Source organism: Alosa alosa, chromosome 13 (genome assembly GCF_017589495.1).
Source record: "Alosa alosa isolate M-15738 ecotype Scorff River chromosome 13, AALO_Geno_1.1, whole genome shotgun sequence".
Lineage (NCBI taxonomy): Eukaryota > Metazoa > Chordata > Actinopteri > Clupeiformes > Clupeidae > Alosa > Alosa alosa.
The window spans coordinates 1,533,800-1,558,999 of NC_063201.1; the positions used below are offsets into that span (position 1 = coordinate 1,533,800).

General features: G+C 41.4%; 1 protein-coding gene across 3 annotated transcripts in view; it reads right to left on the reverse strand.

The window, feature by feature from the left end:
• Nucleotides 1-25,200, reverse strand: part of LOC125305748 (cation channel sperm-associated auxiliary subunit beta-like) — a 116,046-nt gene that overhangs the window by 41,490 nt on the left and 49,356 nt on the right. For all 3 annotated transcript variants that reach the window (XR_007195458.1, XM_048260676.1, XM_048260675.1), the window contains 3 exons: nt 24,599-24,751; nt 24,219-24,359; nt 2,272-2,416 (listed from right to left, as the gene is read on the reverse strand). Coding sequence is in view for 2 of the 3 variants with exons in the window: in XM_048260676.1 (XP_048116633.1) it covers nt 2,272-2,416; nt 24,219-24,359; nt 24,599-24,751 (439 nt within the window). In the remaining variant the exon portion in view is untranslated. The remainder of the gene's footprint in view (nt 1-2,271; nt 2,417-24,218; nt 24,360-24,598; nt 24,752-25,200) is intronic.

Below are 25,200 nucleotides of genomic sequence, written 5' to 3' on the forward strand. Positions count from 1 at the left end.
GTTGTCACTTCGTCAGTTTTATAACCCAGAAGGATGTACTTGTATCAAATGATAGTTCTGTGTCTCCTCTTTCATCTGACATGCGTGGCATATCTATCTGATCACAGGTCCGCGAGTAATTCAAACGAGAGTGGGTGTGCAGCATTGGTTTTTGTACATGACGTTATTATTTTGCAGTCACTTCGTCTGTTTTCATAAGCCAGAAGGATCCACATATGTGGTACCAATGGATAGCCCTGTGTCTCCTCTTTCATGATATGCTTGCCATATCTATGCGTTCACGGGTTCGCGAGTAATTCAAACGAGAGTAGGGTGCGCAGGTGAACGCAGAGACTGTAAATATGATGCAGTTTGATTTAATTTCATTATTTTTTTTAATCTTCATACTTTAATGTACATACAAGTGTGTGGTCTCGTTGGAAAGTCCCACTTCTGCTCTGTCACACAATAAAGGCTTCTCGCTGCTATGAACAGTTGCGGAGCAATCATGTAACAGAGAAGAAAGGGTGTGTTTTTTGACGCACTTTGCACAATCGGCTTCTAAGGGTTAAAATCTCACGTACCCCAGTGCCTTCATGTACCCCCATTTGAAAACCACTGTAGTAGCCTAATATGTGATCTTACAACTCTGGTAAATAAAACTGGAGACATTTACTCAAGCTACTTTGTGCTTTCTGCTCATTCTGTTTTTACAGGTTATGAGTGAAAAGAATGACCCTGGTTCCTGAGGAGATGACATGAATGACCATCCTAGCCTCAATTTGTTGTGTCTCTATATTTATTCTTTGCAAAATGCAATAATTATTTACAGAGTTGACCATGGCCGTTTGAGAATCAGAGGAATGGAAAGGTGAGGACAATCTGATACAAGTGTTACAGTAGCACAGTATATCAATAAAATATTTTTAACCAATACACATTCATTATTGGTTCAGCATATTATAAAAACACAGTTTTAGGGCTGAAACGATTCATGGAGTTACTCGATTAACTTGATTACAAAAATTGCTTGCTCCATTCACATGACTCACCGTGACTATCACTGTCAATAGACGATCGATCATAATCCACAAAAGGATATTCTCCTTCAGAATCAGAATAGGTGAATAACATAGCCTATCTAAGACGTTTTTCAACATTTGGTGTAGGCCTATTTATGCTATAACTTGTGCACTATGGCCTGCATGCTATCGTGTCATTACAAATGCGCGTCTTCGTGTTTCTCGCGTGTAATACAAGTATTTCCTGAAAACTTTGTGCAGCGATTTTGGGTTTGAATCAAGCTCTGGATGTCTAGCAAATAGTGGAGGAGAGTACAAATGAGATTTGTCACCCATTCTGGATCTATCGTCTATTTTAATCAGTATCGTTGTTTGTCGCAATTAAAAATACCCTCAAGGGCCGGATTACATTATTATTTTGACATACGTCACGGGCCGAAATTGGGCCGGATTTGGCCCGCGGACCGGGAGTTTGAGACCCCTGCTGTAAAGTGTATGCGGAAATTTGTTGCGGGACAAATTATGCGCAATACCCGCAATCCCGCAGTGAAATTTAGGCCCTAGAGAGAGAAGAAAATAACTTTAATCTTGCATATCCCTCTGTAACTCCTTATGGAGAGTTTTCAGATCTGCACTCTTAGAATAGGTTGGCGACGCTTATCAGCGATTTAGTCGTGGCCAGCATATAGATGGCCGATGGCAGCAAAAAAGGCCCATATCGGCCAATACCGGTATCCTGCCGATATATCGGTGCATCCCTAAGGAAATGCATTTGAAGTTCTACTTTCAAAGCTAGTTAATTTGTTGGTAATCAATAATAATAGAATGCAAAGGCAATTGTCCAAACACTGTGTGAATATTATGATACATTTACATAGTCTTTCAGTTACAACCGGGCTTTCCAGGGCAACCATAATGCTGATGTGGCCAGGGATGAAAATGAGCTTGCAACTGTTATAGATTAAGAAATGCAAAGGAAAACGTTTTGATGTCGTTGTTTCACATCACTTCTATATTCAAATGAACCTCAGTGACACTATTTTTTTCCCCGTGACACACCCCAAATACAGACAGGCCAGTGGCAGTGAATAATAATCAAAGAGAGTAGTAGCAGGGAAAGATGTTTGTGACATACCCCCATACAGAGAGCAACTGGAGGAAGTGAAGTGTGGGCAATAGCTTTTCTGTAACTTTGCTCCTTTTACTGAATTTGTGTGTGTGTGTGTGTGTATGCGTGCCTGTGTACTGTAGGTATGCATGTGCAGCTAACCTGCTTTCATGAGGAAAATGGTGCCCTTATCGCTCAGCATCACCACTATACTGTTGTAGGTGCAGCTCAGCACATCCATTATGATGTCGTCGTCCATGTTCAAGATTTTCGTAAAGCTAAAGCCTCGGTCTGAGGATGACCACACCTAAAACACACACACACACAAATACAGGGATTAAAGGTCATCTAGGCTATGTATTTAAGTGGTTTAAAGGCAGCAAAAATGGGATATAGTGCAACTGCTTCACCAAAACTATTCCTCCATAACTGTGTATTTAATCGTTTGATATGTGGATAACTTTCAGTGGACAAAACAAAAGGTAAAGATTTTGTTATCACAAGGCTAGCTGGTTCGTTATATGGCCGAGAGTAAAGAACCACCTTCTTTCACTTTTCAATTAAATTAAAAAGTGACAGGTGGGTGGGACTTCCAGTTGATTGAGGCGGGACTTCCGGCAAAGGTATTTGATTTCCGGTGAGGGCGGGACATCCGGGTTTTGAACTTGTCATCAATGGAGTCTGACAGGTTGTTTGAATGTGGCGGGGTGCTTTTGTATGAGTCATGTGTCTGGGGGAGGGGGCTGAGTGGGTGTGTGTGTCTGCGGGGAGATAGTGAATTTGACCGTTTTGTAGGTTTCAGTGTCATTTTTGTACTTTTTATGATCATTTTGTATGTTTTTTTTAGTCATTTCGTGTTTTTTTTGGCCGGGGCATGGGTGTGAGAGAATGAATATCAAGTGTGCAATAACAATACAGAAGTTGAATACTTTAAAATTTCTAAAAAAGTATACATTTGTAAAACAAAGCTTTGTATTGGAATCGTTAGTGGAATCGTTAACGTTTGGATGTGTACGATTCCGATGGATCGGAACATTTGGAACCGGTTCCTTACCGATACCTGGAACCGATTCCCAAGCCTACTCAAGATGGCCTAATGGTGTAGCCTACTGTCTACGAAGACGTAGGTTAAAATACAACTATCTACAGTCATCCAAAAATTAATTGCCAGAGATAGGCTATGAAGGGAAAAAGTGCAGCATTTTAAACATGGCAAGATTATTTTTACCGGAACAGTTTGTTCTAATTTGTCTCGTGAAATTCGTGCTTGTGGACATCAATCACCTATCTTCTGTCCTTCTATTTCAAGTTATCATGAGTGTCATTTGATTATATAATCACAAAATAAATGAAAACAGAATAGCCTTATGTGCTATAGCCCAGTGTTTCTCAAAGTGTGGTCCGGGGACCACTGGTGGTCTGCAAGCTATCCCAAGTGGTCCGCGAGCAGACGTGGTAAAATATAATATAGATGAGTTGTTTGCCATATTGAACCAACTTGTATGTAAATCCAAACAGTTCTGCAACGCTGCCTATGTAAGTTATGCCAGTTTAAATCATATGAATCCTCTGACACAATAAGCAAGGTGCACAGAAAATAAGCTTACATTGGCTCAGTGAGTAAGCCTATTGTGTAAGTAACTATTTAAGTAGGTCTACTCTTCTCTTTAGCTAGGTGGTCCGTGATGTTTTTTTTATTGATTAAGTGGTCCTTGGTCTGAAAAAGTTTGAGAAACACTGCTATATAGCCTACAGCTCAGTTAGGCTAACTCCCGTATGTCAAAATAAACTGATTTTTGAGCTGAACTTAACACAGCAACCTCAAACACCACTGTTGAAGCTACTGCTTCAGTCATGTAAGAAATAAGCAGTTTATGAATTATCTTTACCCGTTTAATCAAGTCCACATGACTAAAATAACAGCATATGGGCTGAGCTAGCATAACAGCCTAATATAGCCGATGCTGCAATGAACTAGTAAAAAAGTTTCATACAATTAATGAACTTTATCACTCACATTCTGAGTTTTTTCTGGGTGGTTAATAATCCATGCAGATCGTCTTCTAATGAGTCATCGCTGTTATATGTTATAATATGTTACAGGATTCATGACTTAACGACATTAATGTTACATGATGCTGACTGACGCTGGCTATGTAGGCTACCGTTTTAACGTCTGCTGAGTCTACTGCCTACCAAAACCTGTCGCTGTTCAGTTCAAGTTAAATGATCAAATATTGTTTGATTTTGTGTCAACTTTCAGAGGGAAGAGAAGACTGTTCCTTTCTGGCCAAATCTCACAGCTTCTAAGAAAGCCTATCGTCTTCCTGTAAACCGAGTTTTGAACAGAGAAAAAAAGTTAGGTTACCATAGGCTGCAGGTTCTCCCATAATGTTATCGATACAGATCAATGCACCAAATCAGGGCGATTTTAGCGAAATAACGTTCCTGTGACTGGCTATTAAATATTGAACAATGAGATAACGTTTCATCATCACCTTTATTGATGCCTGAAATGTTGACATTGCTGAAATACAGAGATGTAGCCTACTGAGAGGCAGCTGCAGACAACGATGTCAATGGGTTCAACTTGTCCCTTGCCTACCAGGTGGATGTAGATTCTAAACAAAGCTATAGAACCTAGAATACGTCACATGAAAAACGTTAATACACATTCACATACATACAGGGCTCAAAGTATTCTGGCACCTTGCCGGATCTCCGATGTATGGCACAACTGCAGCCCCGACCACACACCTGGCTACCACCCCCCGACACTCAATCCACACTCATCATATGTGAACAGCATGTCTTTCAGAGGAAAAATGTCCCTAAAGCACCAGGCCCTGGTGGTGGTAACACCCTCCTGTCTCAGGGCCTGTGCTGTCCAGCTAGCACCAATCTTCACACAAATATTCAACAGATCACTGCAGCTGTGCGAATTCCCCTCATGCTTCAAAAGCTCCACCACCATCCCAGATCCCAAGAAACCCTCCATCACTGGACTGAATGACTACAGACCTGTGTCTTTGATCTCAGTCGCCATGAGGTTCTTTGAACGCCTGGTGCTGACCCACCTCAAAAACATCACAGGTCACCAGCTGGACCTCCTGCAGTTTGCCTAACTCATTTTTACCTTACTATCTCTTCTTGTACGATCCCTCAAGTCTGGAAAATGGCCTGTGTAACTCCTTTACACAAAGGTGGTGACAAAGGATAATTTAAATAACTATCGCCCAATTTCCAAACTACCCTACTTAGCAAAAGCACTGGAATCCTTAGTAAACAGCCAACTGAAATAATTTCTTTCAAGACACACACTATTAAATCCATGCCAATCTGGCTTCAGAGCAAAACACAACACGATCTCAGCTGCTACCTTGGTCACAAATGACATAATATCTGCCCTTAAAGGAGAATTTCGGTGTGATATTGACCTAAAGTGTGTTGAAACATGATACCGAAAGTGTGAACATTATGTCTCATAGCCCATCTCGGCTTGTCCCCTGCACTCCAAAAATCTGGCTTAGTTAGCCCGATGCTACAGCTTTTTCAATGGTGGTGCTTCGGCATTGGGCTAGCCATGCAAATAAATCACTGTTTTACACCATTTACAAGGCTCAATGTATCTCCACACTTCATTGGTAGACTTCCGAGGGCCCTGACATTTAAAACGAGACATTGAGAACTTTAAAAAGCACTGGTAGTTTACTTCAAAGACGATTTATACAGACAGTATCTTCAATGGTTTTAGCGTTTGCAGCCATCTTGAATTTAGTCACAATAAGTCGAAATGACTAATAAGAATGAACAGGTATGATAAGGGATCAGATTCCAAAAATAATTCGTGGAAATACATGGATTCCAGTTGCTGCTACTGGAAGAAACATGACCCTTAAGGCTTAATTTCTCCTTAGATAGGGGTTTATTTAAGGGTGTTGCACAGAATACCTTAAATTGTTTCTTTAGTTAAGGAAAACGTTAAGGGATACTGCATTGAAAGGATTTACCGTCAACGAAAATTCTATTGAGATTGTTTAGCAGCTGTAACTAGCTGGCTAGTAGGTGATGTCGTTAGTTAGCAACCCACCGAACACAGTGAAGTTTAATGTTCTTATCATTCATCTCAGCTTAAGAATATTCGCTGAAATTATCCAGGTAGCAAGTAAAGCATGTTATAGACATGCACTGAGCAATACTATCTGGCTAGTTAGAAATGATCCTGACTTTCATCAGTGAACCAAAACAAACTTTTTTGTTAATGTTTTGCCTAGCGAACCGAACCGAAGCTCAGGCTAACAAGACATCCACATCCACATGAAGTCAACGTTTGCCTACCACTAACGTCATGTAAACCACACAGAGAAGCTTCCTGATGAAATAATGTGCTGTGTATGTAGGGGAGAGGGGCAGTGTACTGCAAGTATGATGTGTGTGTGGGCGGGGGGGGGCAGTGTACTGCAAGTATGATGTGTGTGTGGGCGGGAGGGGAGTGTAGCAGTGACTGTGTGTGTGGGTAGGTGGGGGCAGTGTGCTGTAAGTATGTAGAGGATGTGTGTTGAAGAAGATCCTGAAGACAATGTGCTGTGTATGTAGGGAGGGGGGGGCAGTTTGCAGCAAGTAGAGGAGGCTTACTGTAGCAAGCAGTGTGCTGTATGTATGTGAGGTGATGACAGTGATGATGTAAGTGTGTGTGTTTTTTGTGTGTGTGTTGGGGATGGGGGTGGGGTGGGGGGGGGGCAGAAAGGCTAGGCAATCAAGGACATGGGTAGATGGAGGAGAAATCAAAAATAATAAATAAAAAGTTCTATGGAGATGTGCAAAAGTTGGAGAAAGTCAGATATGTGTGTGTGTGTGTGTGTGTGTGTGTGTGTGTGTTTTGACGTGTGATGAAATAAGAAAATAAATAACGTGTGATGAAATAAGGTCTGTAGCATAAGTGAGGTGAGGGTGAGGGATGTAAAAGGGCTAAAAGTCTTGTTGGTGTGTGTATGTGTGTGTGTGTGTGTGTGGGGGGTCATGAGTGCTGAGGAGTGAATGAGTGCAAAGTTAGTATAGTGTGAGTTCAGAGTTGGGAAATGTTTGAGAGTGCTGAGGAGGAATGTGTGCAAAGTCAGTATAGTGTGAGTTCAGAGTTCGGATGGCCTGGGGATAAAACTTCTCCTGAGTCTCTCAGTTCTGGCTTTGTGACTACATAGGCGTCTTCTTGATTTCAGCGGTAGGAATAATCCATTGTTAGGATGAGAAGAGTCCTTCAGAATCTTTTGGGCTCTTAGGAGTACTCTTCTGGAATAGATATCTTGTAGAGCAGGGAGTTGAGTTCTTATAGTACGTTCAGCTGAGCGCACTACTCTCTGCAGAGTACTACAATCTCTAACTGTGGAGTTCCCATACCAGGTGATGATGCTACCAGTTAGAACACTCTCAACCGCTGAAGTGTAGAAGGCCTTCATGATGGATGTAGAAACTTTGAATTTCCTTAGCTGACGAAGAAAGTAGAGTGGTTGTCTGGACTTCTTCAGAACATATTGAGTGTTAACAGTCCATGTTAGGTCTTCAGCAATGTGGACACCAAGGTATTTAAAACTTGTGACTCTCTCTACAGGTTGCCCGCTGATCATTAGTGGGGTGTAACTGTAGTTCTGCTGCTGCCTTCTGTAATCCACTACCATTTCCTTGGTTTTATTGATATTCAGTGTCAAGCTGTTAGATTGACACCACTGTGCCACCTCATCAACCTGATCCAAGTAGAGCTGTTCATTGTTGTTACTAATCAGGCCCAAGATCACTGCAAGTTGCACTACTTTTTGTATTGGTTTTATACGTATTGTATTGGTATATAAGATGTTTGGGAAATTTGCACAGTAAAAGTTCTGTATTTTGACTGCAATTGTCTTTGCATTCTGATTAGATTCTTCATTAGAATCATGAGTGGCTCTTTGTAAACAGCATCATTTTCTGGGGGCATGCAAAACTGCATTACCACTAGTCAGTGTGGAGTTATTCAACATCATGACAGTAAAATAGACCATCCTTACTCAATGTACTGCAGCAATTCCTCTCCCAACTTGTAGAAAATGCTGTGAACATCTGATTATGCATGGAAAAAAAATACCGTCATATACCGGATAATTCATAATTTCCTCTTATCTAATCTTTGTTGCCTTCATGATTTCCTTTTATACGTTTCTTAAAAGGAGAAATCAATCATCATCAACAATGACAAGCCCTTTTGAAGCGGCTGGAGACGCCGTTCTCAATTAAATGGAGTAGGCTAGGCTAGCATATGTTCAAGTTGGATCTTGGAGAGGACCCGAAAAGTATCATCTTTATGTAACATGCTGTTGGTGCATTTTGACATTGTAAACGTTCTCTAACAAGAGTGCAAATCAGTTTGCAGTAAAACTACTACTATTTAATAGTCCTTCCTCTGTCTCTTGGTGCCCTACACACAGAGTGCGTGATGCGTGTGGTGGTAACAGCAGCACTGATCACTGTGCTTTGCCCGTTTGTGTCCACTATGTGTTTTGTTTTTTCGGTCACAGAAGTGAAAGCATCTCTGGGGTGAATGGTCCACGATCAGGAAATTTATTTTTTGACTCGAGACATGTCAAGTCATTACAAGTCAAAGAGGCAAAGTCCGAAGTCAAGTCTCGAAAGTGAATAGTATTCAAGTCCAAGTCGAAGTCGCAAATCAGGGCTTAATTTTATCAAGTCGAAGTCTGAAGTCATTAAAATCATGACTCGAAGTCTGAGTCGAGTCCAAGTCGTGGTGACTCGTCCACATGTCTTCCCTTAACAGTAGAAATCATTGTGCTGCCCTCTTTGTAGATTTGTCGAAAGCATTCGATACAGTCGACCATACTTTGCTCGTACAAAACCTAAAAGACATAGTTTTGAAACCAGCTATTAGTATTAGAATCAAAACCTGTCTCTCAGATAGATTTCAATGTGTTAAATCATGGAATGTAAAGTCTGACTTCCTGCAAATAACAAAGGTTGTCCCTCAAGGCTTTTTACCTTTTTTACCCTTTTTACGATTTACATTAGTGAAATAGCTTCCTTTCTGAAAAACTGTCATGTCCATCTCTAGGCTGATGATACTATAATATACTGTATTGCTGACTCTATCAAACTTACCATGAAAAATCTGTAACAATCCTTTAGTGCTCTACACAGGAATCCCTGACTGATCTTAAATTGGTTTAAAATGCAGACAAAACAAAATGTATGTCAGAAGCACTGACAAAATGTTGCCAGAAGCACTGACCCAAATTACTTTTTACTGTTAAAGGTCATAATATTAAACAAGTCTCTGAATATAAGTATCTGGGAATCTGGCTTGATGAAAAGTTCTCTTTCCATATTAACTATCTTACCAAAAAGCTTAGGCAAAAGATTGGTCTCCTGTATAGAAACAAATTAAGCCTTGTTCACCTAGCATAGCTATAAAGCATAGACGTAGCGATTCCCTACCGAGACAACCAGCCATGCAACTTCCAAGAGTGGCGCCCCCCCAAAACTCACGAGAATCTGAAACATTAGGCTACCTTGCCAGTAGATATAGCTCTTTGGAGTTTTTGCCAGAGCCATGTAAAGGTAGAGTTGCGACAATGGGTGTTTAACCCTTAGAACCCGATTGACGCAAAGTGCGTCAAAAAACACACCCTTTCTTCTCTGTTACATTGCTCCGGAACTGTTCATCGCAGCGAGATGAAACCTTTATTGCGTGACAGAGCAGAAGTGGGGCTTTCCAACGAGACTACACACTTATCTGTACGATCAAGTATGAAAATAAAAAAAAATCATGAAATTAATTAAAATTGCATCATATTTACAGTCTATACTTCTCTGCGTTCACCTGCGCACCCATTACTCTCGTTTGAATTACTCGCGAACCCGTGATCGCATAGATATGGCAAGCATATTAGATGAAAGAGGAGACACAGGGCTATCCATTGGTACCATGTATATCGATCCTTCTGGCTTATAAAAACAGACGAAGTGACTGCAAAATAATAACGTCATGTACACAAACCAACGCTGCACACCCATTACTCTCGTTTGAATTACTCGCGGACCCTTGATCGGATAGATATGCCACGCATGTCAGATGAAAGAGCTCACATTGCATCCCAATTTGTTCAACAAAGAAACACCTTTTTTGCCTTTACTTTGTTCATGGCAATGCAGTAAAAAGTTGAGAATCATTATGAGTGCATACACCATAGGCACGCAGGCTAACACGCAACCTCGGGTCAAGTCAGGTCAGATCAGTTCGTGTCACAGATATGGAGCGCAGGTCATTTTTCATCACTAAATAAAAAAAGGCATTTATTTCCGTAAATCACACACCACATATTTCTGTAAATTGCTCAGCCCCAGAGTATCCCTCCAACATGGCAATTGTATTGCCCGATTCAGGACAGTCTGCCCTACACACACCCGAAATGCATGTATAGCTATGAGCTTGCTGTGGTGAGATACATGTCAATATAAGAATTTTTATAATACGCTTTTTATATTTTAATTCTTTAAAAATCAAAATAAAATCAATGCTAGTGCTACATGAAATTATGCCAGATATGGCTAGCCTAGACTCTGCTGAAAAAAACTATATATAATATGTGTGTGTGGCACTTACAATGACCAGAGTAAATCCTTATGAATAAAGGTAGTGAAAATGCCCTAAAAACAGCTTAGGGTTCTAAGGGTTAAAATTCGTTAAAGTCACGTGATTCATGTAAAGTTCAAAAAGTTCAAGGAAGTGATTGACAATGGATTAGAATGCATTAAATAAGCTACTGTTCAATGAAAGACAGAGCCACAATTTTGGGTAATTGACAGCCAATAAATGTATTGATTTAACACAGTGTAATTATTGTGTAAACTGTGTAGTTATCCTACCAGTACAACAATATTAAATTAAATTCCAGACCGTAGCCTGCTAAAAATTGGAAGGTGACCTTTTTTCTCCCTTTTACGTATGTGTCACTTAATATTAATTTCTCATTTCAAATACTTATATCACTGACAACAGTAGTCCGGCCAGGATATTGTCATTTAAAAAGTGAAGTTGCAGCCCTCAACTGATGTTGATGTTTTGTTTTGTCATGTCATGTTGTGTTGTGTTTTGGCCTGATGCGCCACCCTCCACCTATCTACTAATCACGAAGTCAGTAGTGTTTCGCCATCCGGGTTGGCAACCTCGAGTCAGGGGGGAGGGGGAGGGGGAGGGGATACACCGCTCTTCAGTATTTTGAAAGTGATTGCAGTACCAGTTTTGGCCACAATCTTACATATGGTTCCTTTAATGCTAAATGGTTGTAAAAGGGTATGTAGACAAACATTGAAACAACGTTGGTTGTAAAAAGGTCAAGAAAATCAATGTTGAATTATAGGTGAAATAATGTCAGTTGTTGTGTCAATGTTGAAACACTGTTTTAATGCTAATTGTAAAATGTTGACAAATGGTTGTAAAATAAGAAATCAAGGAAATCAGCACCAATGTTGAAATGGCGGATGTTGAAATAATGTTGCAATATCAACGTTGATTCAATTTGCAAATCCAACACATAATTCAACGTTGATTCACCCGTTATAAAAATTTTTTAAAAACGTTTATAACGTTTATTTACCGTTGAATCAATGTTGAAATGCCAGCAGGGAATGAGCGAACTACCTTAACTAGCTAGCGTCTCGGGAGAATAAAAAAAAAGTTTAAAAGTTTTCTAACATCTCTCCAGTGTAATGGTGGGCACGTTAAGTTAACCGTAGCATTACCTACACAGTAGCCTAACCCCATGGTAATGCAAGTGATCATAATAACATATAAAACGTGATATAGTCCTTGATAAATAACCAGGCTATGAACTCATAAACAACAGCATTTTGTCACCGTTTGTCATTCATCATGCTGTTAATACAGCATTAAGATGCTAGGCTAAAGAGCTTGAGATTCAGAGAACCTGCATGGTTGTGCTCATCCTGTCAGAAAATAGCAATTTGATCAGTGATCATGCATCATATCAGCGCAAGCTTGGTTTGAAACTTTCTGGGGATGGGGTTTACACGATCCTTCACTGGGTGCCTGCTGTGTTAATATGACCGTGCTGATGCCAACAGCTGCAGCTCCCTCAAATCTGTATAGGTTCTCATGCATATTAGGCTAGCTTTTGCCAATGAAAATGAATGCAACATAAAAAAAACAGTCCTGCTCCTAACTGAAGAAATGTTTACGTTACCAACAATGTTAACAACAAACTCAGCTTCACTGCTGCAAACAAAGTTGGCTGTATGCTTCGCCATAAGAGAGTAAAGAACCACCTTCTTTCCAGGGTTCCCGCGGGTCCTTAAAAAGTCTTAAATACAACTTTCGGTTTTTAAGGCCTAAAAAAGTCTTAAATTGTCTGGAATGTCTTGAATTTTCGAAAAGGAGGTATTAAATTTGTGTATGGGACCGCCAGCGAGTGTGAGAGAGCGAGTGAAATGTCTCCATCTGGTTTTGTGTATTTTTTTAAACGGAATTGTATAAGTGACTATAAGGCTACTGAAGGAAGTGTAGTGGTTGCAGAGTGAAAATGGTAAGAATATGTAAAAATATGCCTTACGTTTTCGTGGTAGGCTATAGCCGAGGCCTGAGAGATATGTAGGCCTAGGTAGCCTACGCAAGCGGTAGAGTGAGCGGGAGCTGCAAGCCAGTTAGCGATAGGGTGACCATACGTTCGGATTTAGGCCGGACAGTTTAAAAGTCCTGTCCAGCGCAGCCTCAAGCCGGACGCTCATTTTTGTCCTCCTTTTGAGTTGCGCTTGGGCTTCTAGAATCTTTTTGCTCGACGCAGCATCGTTTCACAAACTATGGGCGGAAGACTGCTGGTCAAATTATGCATGGTGCTTCTGTCACTCATCTGATAATTTGCTGCGCAATTTATGAAGGAACCGCGGACCGACAGAAAAAGAAAACAAACATTTTCTCAATCAGGAGGAAATACACATTAAGTTGATCTGTTTGCATCTCTCCAGCCTGTTTTGCTGGCCTAGCCTAAGTAAATATCTGTCTACTGTAAGTTAGCTGCAGCTTGCTTGCCAACCTTTCCCAGTACTTCACAAAAGTTGTGAAATATAACCGCATATTTTTTCTGAATGTCGGCGACTGGCTACATAAAAAAAACGCATCTGTAAGTGTATTCATAATACGTGCGTGCTTGAGATGAAACCAGCAGTTTTTCAGCAGGAACATGCGAGGGGGTTTAACTTTTCCCATACATTTTTTTAAAACAAGTCAATGGTTTACAATGTTTCAGTGAATCTTTGGTTGGTTTAAATACAACTGGTCTGCAAAATGTAAATTAGTGGATTACCATTGATTTGCTGTGCTATGGGACAATAGATGCCTAAGTTAGTAGGCCTATTACAATATTTAAATAGCTTAGTCTACCTTTGAAAAAAATATTGAAGGGAATCCAGTCCAGTAAACATGTCTTTGTCAAGTAGCCTAGGCTACTACAAACACAGGTGAAGAACAGTCAGCCTCAGCCAGTAGCACAACCAAATATGTACAGCCAGCTTCAAAAGAAGCAGCCCAGACCCTAAAATTGGGCATTCATAGCTGTGAAGGTAATTCACACACAATTATTTTCTTTCACCAAAATATATTTGGTAACTTCTGTAGACATCCCAAATGGGGTGGGTGTTAAAATTAGTAGAAAAAAGTTTTAAGTTGTATCTTTTTTGCCGTGGTATAGTCTTAATTTTTCTAATTAGATGTCTTGAAAAGGTCTAAAAGTCTTTCAATTTGCACTTGGAAAATGTGCAGATACCCTGTCTTTCACTTTTCAATTAAATTAAAAAGTGACAGGTGGGCGGGACTTCCGGTTGATTAAGGCGGGACTTCCAGCAAAGGTATTTGATTTCCGGTGAGGGCGGGACATCCGGGTTTTGAACTTGTCATCAATGGAGTCTGACAGGTTGTTTGAATGTGGCGGGGTGCTTTTGTATGAGTCATGTGTCTGGGGGAGGGGGCTGAGTGGGTGTGTGTGTCTGCGGGGAGATAGTGAATTTGACAGTTTTGTAGGTTTCAGTGTCATTTTTGTACTTTTTATGATCATTTTGTATGTTTTTTTAGTCATTTCGTGTTTTTTTTGGCTGGGGCATGGGTGTGTGTGTATGTGTGCGTGTGTACATCGATGGGGGTGTGATATGGGTGTGTATGTGTTGCAGTGTGTCTTTTGCCTAAGCTTTTTGGTAAGATAGTTAATATGGAAAGAGAACTTTTCATCAAGGCAGATTCCCAGATACTTATATTCAGAGACTTGTTTAATATTATGACCTTTAACAGTAAAAAGTAATTTGGGTCAGTGCTTCTGGCAACATTTTGTCAGTGCTTCTGACATACATTTTGTTTTGTCTGCATTTTAAACCAATTTAAGATCAGTCAGGGCTTCCTGTGTAGAGCACTAAAGGATTGTTACAGATTTTTCATGGTAAGTTTGATAGAGTCAGCAATACAGTATATTATAGTATCATCAGCCTAGAGATGGACATGACAGTTTTTCAGAAAGGAAGCTATTTCACTAATGTAAATCGTAAAAAGGGTAAAAAAGGTAAAAAGCCTTGAGGGACACCCTTTGTTATTTGCAGGAAGTCAGACTTTACATTCCATGATTTAACACATTGAAATCTATCTGAGAGACAGGTTTTGATTCTAATACTAATAGCTGGTTTCAAAACTATGTCTTTTAGGTTTTGTACGAGCAAAGTATGGTCGACTGTATCGAATGCTTTCGACAAATCTACAAAGAGGGCAGCACAATGCTTTCTACTGTTAAGGGAAGACATGTGGACGAGTCACACGACTTGGACTCGACTCAGACTCGAGTCATGATTTTAATGACTTCAGACTCGACTTGATAAAATTCGCCCTGATTTGCGACTCGACTTGGACTTGAATACTATTCACTCGAGACTTGACTCGGACTTTGCCTCTTTGACTTGTAATGACTTGACATGTCTCGAGTCAAAAAATAAATTTCCTGATCGTGGACCATTCACCCCAGAGATGCTTTCACTTCTGTGACGAAAAAAACAAAACACATAGTGGACACAAACGGGCAAAGCACAGTGATCAGTGCTGCTGTTACCACCACACGCATCACGCACTCTGTGTGTAGGGCACCAAGAGACAGAGGAAGGACTATTAAATAGTAGTAGTTTTACTGCAAACTGATTTGCACTCTTGTTAGAGAACGTTTACAATGTCAAAATGCACCAACAGCATGTTACATAAAGATGATACTTTTCGGGTCCTCTCCAAGATCCAACTTGAACATATGCTAGCCTAGCCTACTCCATTTAATTGAGAACGCGTCTCAGCGCGCACAAAAGGGCTTGTCATTGTTGATGATGATTGATATCTCCTTTTAAGAAACGTATAAAAGGAAATCATGAAGGCAACAAAGATTAGATAAGAGGAAATTGCGGAATTATCCGGTATATGACGGTATTTTTTTTCCATGCATAATCAGATGTTCACAGCATTTTCTACAAGTTGGGAGAGGAATTGCTGCAGTACATTGAGTAAGGATGGTCTATTTTACTGTCATGATGTTGAATAACTCCACACTGACTAGTGGTAATGCAGTTTTGCATGCCCCCAGAAAATGATGCTGTTTACAAAGAGCCACTCATGATTCTAATGAAGAATCTAATCAGAATGCAAAGACAATTGCAGTCAAAATACAGAACTTTTACTGTGCAAATTTCCCAAACATCTTATATACCAATACAATACGTATAAAACCAATACAAAAAGTAGTGCAACTTGCAGTGATCTTGGGCCTGATTAGTAACAACAATGAACAGCTCTACTTGGATCAGGTTGATGAGGTGGCACAGTGGTGTCAATCTAACAGCTTGACACTGAATATCAATAAAACCAAGGAAATGGTAGTGGATTACAGAAGGCAGCAGCAGAACTACAGTTACACCCCACTAATGATCAGCGGGCAACCTGTAGAGAGAGTCACAAGTTTTAAATACCTTGGTGTCCACATTGCTGAAGACCTAACATGGACTGTTAACACTCAATATGTTCTGAAGAAGTCCAGACAACCACTCTACTTTCTTCGTCAGCTAAGGAAATTCAAAGTTTCTACATCCATCATGAAGGCCTTCTACACTTCAGCGGTTGAGAGTGTTCTAACTGGTAGCATCATCACCTGGTATGGGAACTCCACAGTTAGAGATTGTAGTACTCTGCAGAGAGTAGTGCGCTCAGCTGAACGTACTATAAGAACTCAACTCCCTGCTCTACAAGATATCTATTCTAGAAGAGTACTCCTAAGAGCCCAAAAGATTCTGAAGGACTCTTCTCATCCTAACAATGGATTATTCCTACCGCTGAAATCAAGAAGACGCCTATGTAGTCACAAAGCCAGAACTGAGAGACTCAGGAGAAGTTTTTATCCCCAGGCCATCCGAACTCTGAACTCACACTATACTGACTTTGCACACATTCACTCCTCAGCACTCTCAAACATTTCCCAACTCTGAACTCACACTATACTAACTTTGCACTCATTCACTCCTCAGCACTCATGACCCCCCCCCACACACACACACACACATACACACACCAACAAGACTTTTAGCACTTTTACATCCCTCACCCTCACCTCACTTATGCTACAGACCTTATTTCATCACACGTTATTTATTTTCTTATTTCATCACACGTCAAAAAACACACACACACACACACACACACACACACACATATCTGACTTTCTCCAAGTTTTGCACATCTCCATAGAACTTTTTATTTATTATTTATTTATTTTATTTATTTTTTACCTTTATTATATCCCCAACACACACACAAAAAACACACACACTTACATCATCACTGTCATCACCTCACATACATACAGCACACTGCTTGCTACAGTAAGCCTCCTCTACTTGCTGCAAACTGCCCCCCCCTCCCTACATACACAGCACATTGTCTTCAGGATCTTCTTCAACACACATCCTCTACATACTTACAGCACACTGCCCCCACCTACCCACACACACACTACACACACACACACAGTCACTGCTACACTCCCCTCCCGCCCACACACACATCATACTTGCAGTACACTGCCCCCCCCCCCACACACACACTACACACACACACAGTCACTGCTACACTCCCCTCCCGCCCACACACACATCATACTTGCAGTACACTGCCCCCCCCCCTCTCCCCTACATACACAGCACATTATTTCATCAGGAAGCTTCTCTGTGTGGTTTACATGACGTTAGTGGTAGGCAAACGTTGACTTCATGTGGATGTGGATGTCTTGTTAGCCTGAGCTTCGGTTCGGTTCGCTAGGCAAAACATTAACAAAAAAGTTTGTTTTGGTTCACTGATGAAAGTCAGGATCATTTCTAACTAGCCAGATAGTATTGCTCAGTGCATGTCTATAACATGCTTTACTTGCTACCTGGATAATTTCAGCGAATATTCTTAAGCTGAGATGAATGATAAGAACATTAAACTTCACTGTGTTCGGTGGGTTGCTAACTAACGACATCACCTACTAGCCAGCTAGTTACAGCTGCTAAACAATCTCAATAGAATTTTCGTGACGGTAAATCCCTTTCAATGCAGTATCCCTTAACGTTTTTCCTTAACTAAAGAAACAATTTAAGGTATTCTGTGCAACACCCTTAAATAAACCCCCTATCTAAGGAGAAATTAAGCCTTAAGGGTCATGTTTCTTCCAGTAGCAGCAACTGGAATCCATGTATTTCCACGGAATTATTTTTGGAATCTGATCCCTTATCATACCTGTTCATTCTTATTCGTCGCTCGACTTATTGTGACTAAATTCAAGATGTCTGCAAACGCTAAACTTCGTGAAGATACTGTCTGTATAAATCGTCTTTGAAGTAAACTACCAGTGCTTTTTTAAAGTTCTCAATGTCTCGTTTTAAATGTCAGGGCCCTCGGAAGTCTACCAATGAAGTGTGGAGATACATTGAGCCTTGTAAATGGTGTAAAACAGTGATTTATTTGCATGGCTAGCCCAATGCCGAAGCACCACCATTGAAAAAGCTGTAGCATCGGCTAACTAGCGCCAGATTTTGGAGTGCAGGGGACAAGCCGAGATGGGCTATGAGACATACGTTCACACTCGGTATCATGTTTCAACACACTTTAGGTCAATATCACACCGAAATTCTCCTTTAAGGGCAGATATTATGTCATTTGTGACCAAGGTAGCAGCTGAGATCGTGTTGTGTTTTGCTCTGAAGCCAGATTGGCATGGATTTAATAGTGTGTGTCTTGAAAGAAATTATTTCAGTTGGCTGTTTACTAAGGATTCCAGTGCTTTTGCTAAGTAGGGTAGTTTGGAAATTGGGCGATAGTTATTTAAATTATCCTTTGTCACCACCTTTGTGTAAAGGAGTTACACAGGCCATTTTCCAGACTTGAGGGATCGTACAAGAAGAGATAGTAAGGTAAAAATGAGTTAGGCAAACTGCAGGAGGTCCAGCTGGTGACCTGTGATGTTTTTGAGGTGGGTCAGCACCAGGCGTTCAAAGAACCTCATGGCGACTGAGATCAAAGACACAGGTCTGTAGTCATTCAGTCCAGTGATGGAGGGTTTCTTGGGATCTGGGATGGTGGTGGAGCTTTTGAAGCATGAGGGGAATTCGCACAGCTGCAGTGATCTGTTGAATATTTGTGTGAAGATTGGTGCTAGCTGGACAGCACAGGCCCTGAGACAGGAGGGTGTTACCACCACCAGGGCCTGGTGCTTTAGGGACATTTTGCCTCTGAAAGACATGCTGTTCACATATGATGAGTGTGGATTGAGTGTCGGGGTGGTAGCCAGGTGTGTGGTCGGGCTGCAGTTGTGCCATACATCGGAGATCCGGCAAGGTGCCAGAATACTTTGAGCCCTGTATGTATGTGAATGTGTATTAACGTTTTTCATGTGACGTATTCTAGGTTCTATAGCTTTGTTTAGAATCTACATCCACCTGGTAGGCAAGGGACAAGTTGAACCCATTGACATCGTTGTCTGCAGCTGCCTCTCAGTAGGCTACATCTCTGTATTTCAGCAATGTCAACATTTCAGGCATCAATAAAGGTGATGATGAAACGTTATCTCATTGTTCAATATTTAATAGCCAGTCACAGGAACGTTATTTCGCTAAAATCGCCCTGATTTGGTGCATTGATCTGTATCGATAACGTTATGGGAGAACCTGCAGCCTATGGTAGCCTAACTTTTTTTCTCTGTTCAAAACTCGGTTTACAGGAAGACGATAGACTTTCTTAGAAGCTGTGAAATTTGGCCAGAAAGGAACAGTCTTCTCTTCCCTCTGAAAGTTGACACAAAATCAAACAATATTTGATCATTTAACTTGAACTGAACAGCGACAGGTTTTGGTAGGCAGTAGACTCAGCAGGCGTTAAAACGGTAGCCTACATAGCCAGCAGCCAGTCAGCATCATGTAACATTAATGTCGTTAAGTCATGAATCCTGTAACATATTATAACATATAACAGCGATGACTCATTAGAAGACGATCTGCATGGATTATTAACCACCCAGAAAAAACTCAGAATGTGAGTGATAAAGTTCATTAATTGTATGAAACTTTTTTACTAGTTCATTGCAGCATCGGCTATATTAGGCTGTTATGCTAGCTCAGCCCATATGCTGTTATTTTAGTCATGTGGACTTGATTAAACGGGTAAAGATAATTCATAAACTGCTTATTTCTTACATGACTGAAGCAGTAGCTTCAACAGTGGTGTTTGAGGTTGCTGTGTTAAGTTCAGCTCAAAAATCAGTTTATTTTGACATACGGGAGTTAGCCTAACTGAGCTGTAGGCTATATAGCAGTGTTTCTCAAACTTTTTCAGACCAAGGACCACTTAATCAATAAAAAAAACCTCACGGACCACCTAGCTAAAGAGAAGAGTAGACCTACTTAAATAGTTACTTACACAATAGGCTTACTCACTGAGCCACGTAGCTTATTTTCTGTGCACCTTGCTTATTGTGTCAGAGGATTCATATGATTTAAACTGGCATAACTTACATAGGCAGCGTTGCAGAACTGTTTGGATTTACATACAAGTTGGTTCAATATGGCAAACAACTCATCTATATTATATTTTACCACGTCTGCTCGCGGACCACTTGGGATAGCTTGCAGACCACCAGTGGTCCCCGGACCACACTTTGAGAAACACTGGGCTATAGCACATAAGGCTATTCTGTTTTCATTTATTTTATGATTATATAATCAAATGACACTCATGATAACTTGAAATAGAAGGACAGAAGATAGGTGATTGATGTCCACAAGCACGAATTTCACGAGACAAATTAGAACAAACTGTTCCGGTAAAAATAATCTTGCCATGTTTAAAATGCTGCACTTTTTCCCTTCATAGCCTATCTCTGGCAATTAATTTTTGGATGACTGTAGATAGTTGTATTTTAACCTACGTCTTCGTAGACAGTAGGCTACACCATTAGGCCATCTTGAGTAGGCTTGGGAATCGGTTCCAGGTATCGGTAAGGAACCGGTTCCAAATGTTCCGATCCATCGGAATCGTACACATCCAAACGTTAACGATTCCACTAACGATTCCAATACAAAGCTTTGTTTTACAAATGTATACTTTTTTAGAAATTTTAAAGTATTCAACTACTGTATTGTTATTGCACACTTGATATTCATTCTCTAAAACCACTTTAAATTAGACATTCAAAGCCAACAACTCTCAAAGCCGTCCTACGGAGACTGCTTCGAGTGTACTGACTGGAGTGTGTTACAGAATGGAGAGGACTTGGAGGATGTCACACAGTGCACAACTGACTACCTGAACTTCTGCAAGGACATTGTTGTTCCCACCAGAACTGTACGCTGCTTTCCCAACAACAAGCCTTGGATAACCAGCAATGTCAAGACCCTTCTCAACAGGAAAAAGATGGCGTTCAGAGAGGGGACATGGCAGAGCTGAGGCGTGCAAAGGGCAACTCAAATTCAAGCTGAAGGAAGCTAAGGAGGATTACAGAAAGAAGGTGGAACAGAAGCTGCAGGAAAACAACTTGAAGGAGACATGGGACTGCATGAAGGTTATCACTGGCCTGAAGAAGAACAGCAGCTCTGTGGAGGGGGACCTGCACAGGGCGAACCAGTTGAACCACTTCTACAACAGGTTTGACTCCCCTGCTCCAGCTCCAATGGCGGTGGTCTGTCCACCATCCCCCAGCCCCCCCCCCCCCACCCCCTCAATACCAGCGCAACACTCACCTCCATCATCACAGGCTATCGTACCCCCACCATCACTGGATTTTGCACCCCTCCCCCACATGGTGATCACGAACAATGAGGTGACAACGACCTCAGTCAACAGCCATCAGACACACAGATCCCAGATGCACCCCTCCCCTCCCCCCCCTTACACCCCTCACCATTACAAAGGATCAAGTGACAGTCCAACTTAAGAAATTGCGCAGCAATAAAGCAGCTGGGCCTGACAGACTGTGCCCAAGGCTACTCAAGGCCTGTGCTGCTGAACTGGGGGAACCACTGAAGCACATCTTCAATTTGAGCCTACGCCTTGGACAAGTTCCAACACTGTGGAAGACATCATGTCTCACCCCTGTCCCTAAGAAGCCACACCCTAGTGAGCTTAATGACTACAGACCTGTCGCTCTTACATCACATGTGATGAAGACAATGGAGCGATTGGTCTTAGGCATGCTCAGACCCCAGGTACGCCATGCACTAGACCAGTTACAGTTTGCTTACCAGGAGAAAGTGGGCGTGGACGATGCCATCACTTATCTTCTACACAGGACACATTCCCACCTGGACAAGGGGAAAAGTGCTGTGAGAATCATGTTCTTTGATTTCTCAAGTGCTTTTAACACCATCCAGCCCCTCAGATTGGGAGACAAGCTCTTGCAGATGGGTGTGGACGCTCACCTGGTAACCTGGATTACAGATTACCTGACCGAGCGACCACAGTTCGATCAGGACTGAAGAACTGTCTCTCTGACACTGTGATCTGCAGCACCGGGAGCCACAGGGAACTGTGCTCTCTCCAGTCCTGTTCACCCTGTACACATCTGACTTCTGCTACAACACCGAAGTCATGCCACATGCAGAAGTTTTTTTCTGATGATACTGCAATTGTGGGGTGTATCAGGAACGGGCAGGAGGAGGAGTACAGGAGCCTGGTGGAGGACTTTGTGCAATGGTGCAAACTCAATCATCTTCAACTTAACACTTCAAAGACCAAGGAGATGGTGGTGGATTTCTGCAGGTCTAAGCCCACTCTGCTACCAGTTCACATTGATGGGGTCAATGTGGAGGTGGTTAGCACCTACAAGTATCTGGGTCTCCACCTGGACAATAAACTGGACTGGTCAGCCAACACTGATGCACTCTACAAGAAAGGGCAGAGCAGGCTGTACTTCCTGAGGAGGCTGCGGTCCTTCAATGTGTGCAGTAAGCTCCTCAGGATGTTCTACCAGTCTGTTGTTGCCAGCGTCCTCTTCTATGCAGTAGTATGCTGGGGTGGAAGCACAAGGAAGACGGATGTGGGGCTTAATTGACAGGCTGGTAAGGAAAGCTGGCTCTGTAGTGGGAGCTGAACTGGAGTGTATCACTTCACTATCTGACAAAAGGACCCTGAACAAACTGATCAACATCTTGGACAATGAGTGTCACCCACTCCACAGCACTATTGTTCAACAGAAGAGCCTGATCAGCTGGAGACTTCGCTCACTGCCTTGCACAACTGACAGACTGAGAAAGTCATTTGTCCCCAGGACCATTGAACTGTTCAATGCCTCACTTAAGGGAAGAGGAGAGATAGACTTCTCTGCATAGTCTGTCTGCCTCTTCATCCCCTCCATGTTTGGTACTGTCTGTCCACTAGCCACTTGTACCACTGTCTTTATGCCTCACTGTTTGCATGCTATATTAGCACATTAGCACATATGCATAACCCCCTCTCCATGCCACAGCCGAACTGTGGCCACACTTATACATTTTCTTAAAATAGTTAAATATATAGATATATAGACTTTACTTTACTTTATTTCTGCATTGTTGCACTGTTGACTTACTCATTTGCACTATCACCATGACCACTATCACCATTGCACTACCACCATGACACTCATTCACACAGAGCACCTTAGAGCACCTTACCATACCTTACTATGCACAGAGAATCACAGGCTCAGTCCCTGCCTCAGTCATTGCAAGCGCCTCTGATTTATTAATCACCACTATGTGGATACTGTTTTTAGAATTGGTTTAGATTAAGTGTTAGTATAATTTGTAATTTTGTTATTTGTATTTTAGTATATTTTTATATATTGTATTAAGTGTTAGTATAATTTGTATTTTAGTATATTTAGCATATTCTTTATCTTCTACTGTCCTTACTGCTTAGTTGTGTTTTTATATTATATACTTTAATTACTCTTCTGCTGTTAAATAATGTGTTTGTCTTGTATGTATGCTGCTGAGACCTTGAATTTCCCCTGGGGATCAATAAAGTATCTATCTATCTATCTATCTATCTATAAGTGTTCAGCAAATGGTACAGGAATCGATATGAGAATCGATATGGAATCGCATCGACAAGCAGACTCGACAATGGCATTGATATCGATAATTTCTTAACGATGCCCATCCCTAATCTTGAGAATAAAAGACTTCACAGCTGCTAACGATCATCCTCCACAATCTCGAGGATAGGTAGGCTAAACGGTCGTTCGTCGCCTTTTTGCTTCTTATTGTAAAACCAACTGTTAGGGCCTACACAAGTGGTCGGCATCCCGGTCAATATTTGATATTAAAATTTCAATTTTGAAGCTATTTGTAACTGTGTAGCCTATGCAACCCGACTGTTGTAGGCTTGCCTACACTCTCTGCAGTGCCTTGCCTACCATTCTTGCCTACCACTCTAGTTGTAAACAAACGGTCACATAACATTATGACGTAGGTGCAAAACCTTAATACTTGTATCTATTTCCACATGTGTGTGGTCACATGCACATTCTTTGTACCTCAGAGCCATAGAGGATGACATGGTTGTCTTTAAGGAAGATCCCCTTTGGTTTAAATAGCATCTTGGCAGGAGAGAACTTGGTCAGGTCCTTCAGGCCATCCTTCTGAAGATTAAATACAGACAACATGGCCCCCTCCTCCTAAACACAGAGCCACAAGACAAGCCATTAAGTAATGGGAATCATCACAAATGCAATGAAGAACACAGCGTGAGGGAACTGTAACCCCATGGAATTCCTATAAACAATATGCTTAAGTTATAATGTGGTTTGAGCATTTTGAAAATCCATTGTCATTCATAAACCACGTTATGTGAGAAATCCCATCACAGAAATATTGGTGCCGTTTATCCTTGAGGAATAGGAATGCGTGTCTGTACCTCTGAATGTGACAGCAGCAGTCCAGTATGCTGATATGGATCATGCAGAAAGGACAGGTAGCGATGTTTGATTTTCTTGCACCGTTCCACAGCAGAGGCCTTGCAGACATACCACTGAGTGAAGGGGTAGCCACTATATACACACCTCGAGTGCTGAAGACACAGATGGAACAGGGTCTTTCAGAATTTACCACTAAGCTCATACGTGATGACATTGATTTATTGGTTCACAACATATTTGTCAAAGGGACACCAGGCAACGTTTTTGTGTTAATTACTCATCTTCGTAAGTCGGTATATGATTGAATTACTCATTACAGGGCGAATAAAAACTCTCTCGCCCGCCCCTACTGCCTGTAGGAAGAATATCCCGCTTGCAAGTTCAGTGTATCGTACCCGCCGACCGAAGCAGGATCAGTTTACATCCTGCATCCACAGCACAGAGGCAGGCTAACGAAACGCTAGCGATTGTTGCAAACGTGTGTATAATGGCAGAGCCGGCGAAGAAGCAGCAAAAACCCTTGACGGAAGATGCAAAGAAAAGGAAGAGCTTCAGACTGAGCGAGGGGGAGTTTCATAGAGAAAAAGCATCAGGCTTGCCT